The sequence below is a fragment of the Vulpes lagopus genome, chromosome 12 (assembly GCF_018345385.1).
Source record: "Vulpes lagopus strain Blue_001 chromosome 12, ASM1834538v1, whole genome shotgun sequence".
Taxonomy (NCBI): domain Eukaryota; kingdom Metazoa; phylum Chordata; class Mammalia; order Carnivora; family Canidae; genus Vulpes; species Vulpes lagopus.
Genome location: NC_054835.1, coordinates 37,369,280 through 37,379,944, shown reverse-complemented (window position 1 = coordinate 37,379,944; position 10,665 = coordinate 37,369,280). Strand labels below are relative to the sequence as shown.

At 52.3% G+C, this 10,665-nt stretch overlaps 1 protein-coding gene across 1 annotated transcript in view; it reads left to right on the top strand.

The window, feature by feature from the left end:
• Positions 1 to 10,234, top strand: part of TBX21 (T-box transcription factor 21) — a 12,601-nt gene extending 2,367 nt beyond the window's left edge. The window contains exons 2-6 of the mRNA XM_041724121.1: positions 7,076 to 7,230; positions 7,545 to 7,666; positions 8,209 to 8,367; positions 8,505 to 8,566; positions 8,804 to 10,234. Coding sequence (XP_041580055.1) covers positions 7,076 to 7,230; positions 7,545 to 7,666; positions 8,209 to 8,367; positions 8,505 to 8,566; positions 8,804 to 9,422 — 1,117 coding nt within the window. The 3' untranslated portion in view covers positions 9,423 to 10,234. The remainder of the gene's footprint in view (positions 1 to 7,075; positions 7,231 to 7,544; positions 7,667 to 8,208; positions 8,368 to 8,504; positions 8,567 to 8,803) is intronic.
• The last annotated feature ends 431 nt before the right edge of the window (positions 10,235 to 10,665 follow it).

The window sequence follows — 10,665 nt, the reverse complement described above, 5'->3', positions numbered from 1 at the left end:
CAGATACTTTCCAGGGTAGGATCCAGCATTGGGAACCCATGGGTCCATGGCTCAGGGTCCCCTGAGCCCAGTGCAAGAGGGGTAGGGTTTGGGGCCAAAGGTACTGCTTCCGGGGAAAGAAAGAGAAACTTGCCACCGGTGCGGTATTTGTTTAGTAAGCAATGCCGAGTGGGCCCTGCCTGGGTCTGGCATGTGAAAGCCTGCACCCATCCCTCCCAGTAAGGGCCTGCTCAGGCAGGAGACCAGGGAGGACCTCTGCGTGGAGGACCTGTGTCATCAGTGCGGCCAGGAGGAGTTGAAGGGCAGATACCCAGTGTGGGGCTTAGGAAAAGGGTAGGGAAGCCATGCAGGCCCAGGGGGATTGGCATTCCATCTAGGCATTGCTGGGACGTTCTTCCTTTCCAGGGATTTCTGTGGGGTGGCCTGGGATGGACTGATGGGTCCACCAACCACAAATAGCTCCAAGGGGCTGAGCTGTTCCTCTTTCTCTGGGATGAACCCAGGAAAGTTGGCCTTTTCTTTTCTGGTGTGGCCTTTATGCCCTCAGCCTTCTGATAATTCCTCTCTGCGTCCCCCCAACCCTAGCCCCCTCTGAGTGCTCCCAGGCACAGCCCAGGCTTCTTAGTCCTCTCAAGTCTGAATTGGAGGGGACCCAGGAGATCCTCTCCAGTCCCCTTCCTTCACAGACAGGGAAATGGGCTCAGAGACAGGAAGAGACTCTTCCGAGGTTACACAGCACACCTGTCGCTGGCAGAACAGGCACCCGAACCCAGCCCCTCGAGGCCAGGAGTAAAAACAGCCGCCTCTGCTGTCCAACGGCCTTGATGCATTCAGAGTGCTTTCATTTCCATTCTTTCACCGTGTGCTCCGTACGTAGAGAGGTCTCCCCATTCACAGCTAGGGACACTGAGGCATGGGGACAGCTGGTGGCTTGTCCTCAGTCACACAGCAGACCTGAACTCAGGCCTCTTGGGTACTCAGGAAGCCCTCCCATCCTGGGGCCTGGCCGAGGTCTCCCTACAACCTGCTGCCAGGGCCCTGCCCTTCAAGTCTTGAGGGGTGGGCTGGGCAGACCACTGGCCAGAACTTCAGGTATCCGGTGGGTGTGGGGCCGGCTGTGGGCTGCCCGCAGCCTGGTTAGGGGGTGTCTCACGGGGATGTGTCTCTGCAAGGTCACCGCCACTACCCCTTGTGGCTTCCTTCTTTCCTTTATGTTCTTGCTGAATAATTCTCTCTTGACAAGTTTTGTTGTCTCCCCTTTAGATCCATACACTTATTTTCTTTTATTATGAAAAATTCCAGTATGTACAAAAGTACAGAGAAAAACCTCACAGGCCTCCATCTACCCATCACCCAGCTTCAACAGTTGTTACCACTGGGCCAATCTTGTTTCTTCTTTATCCTTGCTTCTGCCTCCCACCGCCTAGTCTGCAATTGCATTGTGATGGTGTTAAGTATTTAGTAAGTAGATCCTAGGCATTATATTCCTTCATTTTTTTTTTAGATTTTATTTATTTATTCATGAGAGACACAGAGAGAGAGGCAGAGACACAGGCAGAGGGAGAAGTAGGCTCCATGCAGGGAGCTTGATGCGGGACTTGATCCCAGGACCCCAGGACCACACCCTGGGCAGAAGGCAGGCGCTAAACCGCTGAGCCACCCAGGGATCCCCTATTCCTTCATTCTTAAAATTTCTCTATGTAGATCTAAACATAGTTTTTTACAAGTCTATTTATTTATTTATTTATTTATTTATTTATTGGGGGGGTGAGGGAGAGAGAGAATCCTAAGCAGGCTTCACACCCAGCATGGGGCCCGACATGGGGCTCCATCTTATGACCCTGAGATCAAGACCTGAACCGAAATCAAGAGTTGGACACTCAACTGAGTCACCCAGGTCCCCTAAAAATGGCTTTTTAAAAGTAAACACAATATTGTTAGCAATACTGTGAAGAATTTCATAAATATCATCAAATTTCCCTGATCATTTCATAATTGTGTGTGTGTGTATGTGTGTTTCACAATCCTTATGCTTTCCATCTATCTGAGGGATGGCTTCCGACACCATGGGGTCCCCGTTGGAAGAGGGCAGTGGCCCCTCACCATTTTCTTTGGTCCCTCCCCTCAAATCAGACCTCAGAGGCCCTGTGGTGGGATGGAGGGGACAGAGAACACAGAGGCCCCTGTTCAGCCCCACCAGCCCACATCACCCAGGTACCTGAACCTGGGCTCCAGAGATCTGGGAACTCGGCGGCCATTTCCTTCTGCTACTGGCTTCTGAAGATCAAGGGCTCAGAGAACAGCACCCTTTCTCTCCCATTTGGAGGGCGGACTGTCCCTCTGTGGGTTCCAGTGACCTGCCAGTCACTACCACATCACCCACGGCCTTCTTCCTTTCTGAAAAATCCTCCTAGCCCAGGCCCACCCACAGCCCCACGGCCTTTTTGCCTTGGGCTGACTCACTCCCTCCCAAATCCTTCCTCTCCCACTCACCCAAGACCCCTCCTTCAGTATGGACAAGTGACATAGTCTGTCCTCCATGGGCAGCAACGGGATTGGGCATTGAGGGATGGCACTTCCCAGCACCAGAGCCTGACCCAGTCTCTGAGGTGGGGAGGAGAAAGTGAGACCCAATGTTGGACTGGCCAGTTGGAAATGTTGGAGTTCCACTCTGCATGTTTGTGGAGATTCGGGGTGTCTACCCCGGACTTGTGCTGTGTTTTGGTGTGGTGCTGGGTGTGTGTGTGTGTGTGTGTGTGTGTGCTGTGAATGTGTCAGCGTGCATCGAAGAGTTGATGGTAGACGTTCTCAGTAGAGGAAGAGAGAGGCGGGCGTCTGTGTGTGTGGGTGTGTGGGTGTGCATTCGTTGCTGGCAATCCCCACTTTTCTGGGTGTGATTAGTTGATTATTATAATTAAGATAACTTTGGGTAGCTCTGTTGTTAAGAAGCTCAATTTGCATTTATGTGTGCGTGTGTGAATTTAGCGGTCGAGAAAACAATACAGTGCCACCCTGTCCTCCATCATTGATCACTGGCCTCATAGCCATGGTGGCCTCCCCTTGCCTACATTCCTGACCTTGAGAACTTTTTAGATCTTTAAAACAATTTGTTTGTCTGTTTGTTTGTTTATTGAAGCTTGAAGCCTACTTTAATTTGGACTTACTGGCTTCATTTCTCTTGGGGCAGATGAATACAGCTTTACTTTCTGTTGGCTATTTGCTAGTGGCTGTCCGATTTCTACTAAGTTGGGTCTGAGGTTGATGGAAGGAGGAGATCCTTTGATGCCTGAGCAGTTTACAGTTCGATAGGCCCGAGGCACTGCCGGAGTATCCTTCTGAAAGATGCTGCTAATTTACACCCCCACGAAGAGTGTGTGAGAGCACCCATTTCCCCACAGACTCATTGGCATTAGATAATCAGTTTTAAAACATCTTGCCAACATGACTTAGAAAAAACTGCCTCCTTGTGATTTGTACGTGATGATGGTGAATTGGAGCGTATCAGAGGTGTTCAGGATAGGGCGGGGGTGTAGTATGATGACCCTGCGAGTCATTTCAAGATGGGACTATCTCATTTCAAGATGGGATAGTCCTGAGCAGCAGTGGAGGAATTTAGAGTCCTGGGCTCTGTCCTCTCAGGGCAGAATGATAAGTGGTCTTTCTGGAGAGCTTAGTTTGGCACCAGACCCTGTTCCTTCCCAGCAAAGTGTCATGTAAAGCAGGGGCTATTTTGGGATTCCAGCTGGCAGTGATTCTAGACTTTTAGGGTGAAACGAGACCTTCCTTCTCCTCTTCCTTTCCTCCATCCTCTTCCCGTGTCTCCTTCACTTCCCTCCACCAGAGATAAGCAGGGTAGAGAGATGAACACCACAGCATGGTTGCCGATGTCAGGAGACACAGACTCTGTTTCCCACCAAGGAGCGTCACCTCGGCTCTCCGATTCTTGTTTTCTTTGAGTATAAAATTGGAAATAACATTTTACATCTCAGGTGAACTGGCTGCTGCTAAGGAGAGGCACAATGAATATATCCTTTTCTTCCTTTATTCAGACAAGTTTGGATAGGAACTGGTTATAATACAAAAAACCCGAGCAACCTGACCACTGTCATAGAATGAGTTGGTAGTAGAGATGCGTTGAAAATACTGTCCCAGCAGCCTTAATCGCTCCAGGTCCCATCCCTGACCTTTGATTTCTCAAGCCAACTGGCCCACTGAGCCCCTGAAACCCAGAGCCTGGAGCTAGAGCCTGGACTTTTGCTCGGGGTCCTTCCGCCAGGCGAGAGGGCCTTGATAGCTCTGGGCCTGCAAGAGGGTTGGGTGGAGGAGGGACCGGATGAGCTGAGTTTCACATCTTTCAAACTGCTTCACAGCTCTCAGAGGAAAAATGGATAAGAGTTCTTGTCTCCATTTTTGTGTGAAGAAGCAGGTTTGCTTTGGGAATTAACTTACTCCAGGGGATGGGGCTATAGTGAGTCTCTTTTTTTTTTCTCAGCATAGGAGAGTCTGGAGAAGACAGGACTGTGGGGAGACTTTCCCAAGGTTATTAATGGCGTTGCTCGGGGAGCTTCTGGGAACTAGGGTGCACCCCAAAGTATTCCTAGGCCTCTGGAACTCTCCCTCCTCCAGGTTTCCTGACTCATGGACTGGTGTCTTTCTTCCCATGACTTCTCATAGGAGTTGGGGAGAGGTGTGTGGGAATGAAAAGTAGTTCTGATGAGGATTTGGGTCTGCCATCCTGAAAATTCTGTTCTTCCTCTTTGGGTTTGAAAAGAAAAGCTATCCCATTAGAATTAGCGATAGTATTGGTGTTGGTACTGGTGGTGGAAAGGATAATTGTAGTGATGATGATAATGGAAGTGATGGTTTGGTGATGGGGGCAGTGATGGTAGAGGTGGTGGTTGTAGTGATGGTGATGGAGGGTGTTGATGGTGGTGATAGGTATAGTGATAGTGGTGATGGGGGTGGTGGTGGAGGTGGTGGTTGTAGTGATAGTGGTGATGGAGGGTATCCATGGTGGTGGTGGTTGTAGTGATGGTGCAGGTGGGGGTGGTGATGGTGGTTGTAGTGATAGTGGTGATGGGGGTGGTGATGGTGGTTGTAGTGACAGTGGTGATGAGGGGTGTTTGTGGAGGTGGTGGTTGTAGTGATGGTGAAGGTGGGGATGGTGATGTTGGTCGTAGTGATAGTGGTGATGGGGGGTGTTGGTGAAGGTGGGATTGTAGTGATGGTGCAGGTGGGGGTGGAGATGGTGGAAGTGACAGAGATGGTTGTGGTATGGAAGTGCTTCCTTCTCAGAATCTATTACACTGGCACAATGGAGGTTAGGGCAGCATCCCAACCTCAACTTCCTCCACTTTTCCTGGGAAGCAGGACTTTGAGTGTGAGGATTGTGCTTAACAGAACTCTTTCAGGTGGATGGGAAGTTCCATCTAGGATTTTGGGTACTTCTCTGAAGGCTCAGGCCTGGGGCAGGCCATACTACAGACACCAGGCCCGGGAGGATGGGGCAGGCTGGGGGTGGGTGCCACAGGGCTGGGAGTGTTAGCACGGTAATGGCCAGCCACCATGGAAAGATGGGTCGGGGACCAAGACCACACCAGAGCTTGGAGGACTGAGGCATGAGGGCCTACAGGGAAGTGCCTGAGGGGGCTGGCTTGTGGCTTTGCTCCTCACCAGGAAGCAGACTAAGGTTAGCAACAGTGGCATGCAGCTAATATCTAGCAACTGACCCTCTGAGAGAAAAACATTGAGGGTCGCCTAGGTGGCTCAGTCAGTTAGGCATCTGCCTTTGGCTCGGGTCATGATCCTAGGGTCCTAGGATCGAGGCCCCCCCTCCATTGGGCTCCCAGCAGGGAGTCTGCTTCTCTTTCTGTGTCTCTGCCTCTTTCTCTGTGTCTCTTTTGAATAAATAAAATCTTTTTTTAAGATTTTATTTATTTATTCATGAGAGACACAGAGAGAGAGAGAGAGGCAGAGACACAGGCAGAGGGAGAAGCAGGCTCCACGCAGGGAGCCTGACATCGGATTCGATCCGCGGACCCCAGGGTCATGCCCTAGGCCGAAGGCGGTGCTCAACTGCTGAGCCACCCTGGCTGCCCGAATAAATAAAATCTTAAAAAGAAAAGAAAAGAAAAAGAACTGCCAATTTACTTGGCGAGGTAAAACTATCCCTCATGTTAGCTCACCCCACCAAAAAAAGAAAAGAAAAGAAAAAAGAGAAACATTTAAAAAGCCCTGATTCACAGCATTTGCTGATTTCCGTGGTGTAAATACTCCCGTGATGGCTGATTTTGAGCTTCGCACGTGGTATCACTGAATGCAGAGTCGGGAAGAGCCAGGCAGTGGCTGTCTGGTATTTCTGTCGTACAGGAACAAGAGGTGTAAGTCACCTCTAGAGCAGAGATGAGGGACGCCTGGGTGGCTCAGTGGTTGAGAGTCTACCTTTGGGTCAGGGTGTGATCCCAGGGTTCTGAGATCGAGTCCCACATTGGGCTCTCCACAGGGAGCCTGCTTCTCCCTCTGCGTGTGTCTCTGCTTTTCTGTATCTCTCATGAATGGATAAATAAAATCTTTAAAAAAAAAAGAAAAAGAGCAGAGATGATAGTGAACTGTAGCAAAGGAACTGAGAAGTGATGATTTTTGATGATTTAGTACCTTGGCTTATAATGTAATGTACTTAATTGTAAGTTTATATAATTAAATTTTTTTTAAGGATTTTATTTATTTATTCATGAGAGACACGCACACACACACACAGAGAGAGGGGCAGAGACACAGGCAGAGGGAGAAACAGGCTCCATGCAGGGAACCCGGACGTGGGACTTGATCCCGGGTCTCCAGGATCAGACCCTGGGCTGAAGGCAGCGCCAAACCGCTGCGCCACCGGGGCTGCCCTAATTTAATTTTTAAAATATGGTGGTGTTTAAGAACTGGTTGGCACACTCCATTATCATTTCCAGTAGGTTCTTTCACCAGATGGAAGTGCCTCTAGGACACCACCGAAAGCCTTTGCGCAGGGTCAGCTGGCTGTGAGGTCGGGGGGCTGACAGATGCTGGGGGGTCTCTCTCTTTTCAGGCGGATGTTCCCGTTCTTGTCATTTACTGTGGCGGGGCTGGAGCCCACCAGCCATTACCGGATGTTCGTGGATGTGGTCTTGGTGGACCAGCACCACTGGCGGTATCAGAGCGGCAAGTGGGTGCAGTGTGGAAAGGCTGAGGGCAGCATGCCAGGTAGGAGTGCCCTGGGGAGCGGTGGGCACTCTTTCTCTCCGAGACTGGGCGCCCCCTGGTGGATCCAGGAGGAACCCCCAAGCCCCTGCCCCACCAGACCTAAGATTTAATTCCTGGTCTCACCCTTATCCCCTCCCGCTTCTCACTCCCATTCTGTTTGTCCTGTCTACTCTAGTCTGCTTTAACCTGTCTTCTACTCAGTTCTCTGCCCTATCCGGTCCTCCCCCTGCCACCCTAGAATGGGCGAAGAAGCCGCCCATCACCAGGGGCCTGGTCCCCAGGGGCTGCGTGCCAAAGAGGTTCACTGTCCACAGGAAACCGCCTGTACGTCCACCCAGATTCCCCCAACACTGGAGCGCACTGGATGCGCCAGGAAGTCTCGTTCGGGAAACTGAAGCTCACCAACAACAAAGGGGCCTCTAATAATGTGACCCAGGTGGGACTCCTTGCACCCTCCACCTCCCCTGACTGATTCTGTTCTGTGAAAGTCACTTTTCTTCTTCTCTGACTTTGGTTCTTTTTCCACTCACCTTGGCGGGGGGGGTGTTGTGGAGATGAGGTGGGAGGGAGTGGACTCTCACGGGGTTGCATTCAGGATGGCATGGGCCAAGCCAGCCCTGGGGGTTTCTTCACTGAGCCCCAGGCCACTGTCACTGGTGCACCATGCTGGGCATAGAGTTGGTGCCAGTGGGCCCTCCCCGCCCAGAGAATGGATACCAAGTCTTTCCTAGTTGAGCAATACTGTTAACAGAGCCCCACCCCTGAAAAGCCCTGCTTGTGCTAATACCTTGGTCACAGTAGACATCCCGGGGTGGGAAACAGGCAAAGAGGGCAGAACTGGTGCCCTGGAGAGGCTGGGGACCAGAGCGGGAGGGCCTGGGGGAAGTTACCCGGTAGCGGGGCAGGGGAATGGACGTGATGACCTCAGGGTCCCCTCTAGCATGGCCAGAGGGCTACAAGCATGCGGCTCTCTCTTAGATGATCGTGCTCCAGTCTCTCCATAAGTACCAGCCTCGGCTGCACATCGTTGAGGTGAACGACGGGGAGCCGGAGGCGGCCTGCAACGCTTCCAACACACACATCTTCACCTTCCAAGAGACCCAGTTCATTGCCGTGACCGCCTACCAGAATGCGGAGGTAAGGGCAGCTGGCGGGCCTGAGCTTCGAGGGGCAGGAACGGGACAGTGGGGCCCGCAGTCTTCCCTGGTGGGGAATTTGGAAGTTGCCTAGCCCCAGACTCAGGACTCAGGTGCCTCTGTTTCCCCTCTCTCTAGATCACTCAGCTGAAAATTGATAATAACCCTTTTGCCAAAGGATTCCGGGAGAACTTTGAGTCGTAAGTGCCACTGGTTCTAGCTCACCAAGGGCCTATGGAGGTTTGACTCCAAACACTGGAGCATGTCTCGTCTTTGCCCCTAGGGGGTGGGAGGAGGTGGGATGGATGCTGGAGGGCCGGCCAGGCACAGAGGGTCCAGGGAGGGACATGCAATAATAGGCAGGCTCACAGGTGACTGGTTCTCTTCGTGACCACTGTTTGTTTTGCCTTTTTCTTCTTCTTCTTTTTATTTTTTAGCATGTATGCATCTGTTGACACCAGCGTGCCCTCCCCGCCTGGACCCAACTGTCAATTGCTTGGGGGAGACCACTACTCTCCTCTCCTACCCAACCAGTATCCCGTTCCTAGCCGCTTCTACCCCGACCTTCCAGGGCAGGCCAAGGACGTGGCTTCCCAGCCCTATTGGTTAGGGGGCCCCCGGGACCACAGCTACGAGGCCGAGTTTCGGGCAGTGAGCATGAAGCCTGCCTTCCTGCCCTCCGCCCCTGGACCCACTATGTCCTACTACCGAGGCCAGGACGTCCTGGCGCCTGGAGCTGGCTGGCCAATGGCCCCCCAGTACCCTCCCAAGATGGGCCCAAGCGGCTGGTTCCGCACCATGCGGACTCTCCCCATGGAACCTGGTCCTGGAGCTTCAGAGGGACGGGGGCCAGAGGACCAGGGCTCCCCTTCGGTGTGGACTGAGATCACCCCCATCCGGCCAGAGTCCGGTGACTCGGGACTGGGTGAAGGAGACTCTAAGAGGAGGCGCATCTCCCCCTATCCTTCCAGTGGCGACAGCTCCTCCCCTGCTGGGGCCCCTTCTCCTTTTGATAAGGAAACTGAAGGCCAGTTTTATAGCTATTTTCCCAATTGAGCCGATGACATGACAGAAACCGTGTCATCGGGCTGGAGGACACCAGCTAATGCAGACAGCTGACTCTGGGCTGGGAGGCCCCAGCTCCCTCCGTCCCTTCTCCTTTTGTAGTTGGTTGAGGAAGAGCGGGGCTGAGAAGGCTTCTGGGGTTCCCTCGCTGCTTCGGGCCCACTGCGAAACCTGAGAGGCGTGTCCCCTGCCCCTTCCTCTGCCCTAACTACAGTCATTTACCTGGTGCTGCTTCTGGCTGTGGGTTCCCAGCTGGAGAACAGAAAACAGAACAAGAAGGTCTTGGACACAAAGGAGCTTCCCCTCGTCCGTGGGGTGGGGTGGGGGCCAGGTGGGGCAGGCTGGGAACTGGAGACTTGGCTGTCTTCCTTTGTAGAATGAACTTTGGGCATTTCTGTTTGTGTGTGTGTGAAAATAAAAATACTGTGGATTTTACACCAGCCAGCCAGCCAGCCAGGGTCGGCGACAGGACTCCGAGGACTTTGGGGCAGCTGGCCTGGGCCCCACCCGCTCAGAGACAGGGGGTCTCGAGGAAGGGGTTAGGAAGAGGGGGATGGTGCACACCTCAAGAAGCAATGTCTTGTGGGGGGGTTGGTTGTGTGTATGCGTGCGCGCTTTTTTTCCTTTTCCTTTTTTATTTTTTTTGGAACGGGGAGGCTATTTATTGTACAGAGAGTGGTGTCTGGATATATTTCTTTTGTCTTCATCACTTTCTGAAAATAAACATGAAACTGTAGAATGTGTCCTGCTTCAGTGCCCTGGAAGGGGACATGGATGGGGGACTCCACTGGGAAGTGCAAAGTGCACCATGGCTCTCCAGCAGCAGCTGAAGGCCCCAAGAACCTGAGCCTCCTAGGAATCCAGATTGGCCTCATTTAGGGGATAAATGGAGTGAAAGGCACGTCAATTCTACTTTGTAAGACATCTTGGGACAGAGAATGGCCCCTTCGTCTGTGTGGCACCCTGACCTGTGGAGGAGGGTAGGAGGGCAAGACCAAGGGACCGGGCTGGGAGGAGGCTGCGGGCTCTGCGGGGAAGAACAGCTTTGACTTCGCTTTGCATTTCTAGCTACTGTGGCTCTTTATCTTCATCTCAGGATTGTTCAAAGGTTAAAAGAGTAAATGTAAATTGGATAATATGAAATGATTGGTTGGTTGGTTTCATAGGTCAAGAACAGCCAAACGGGGCACCTGAGTGGCTCAGTGGTTGAACATCTGCCCTTGGCTCAGGGCAT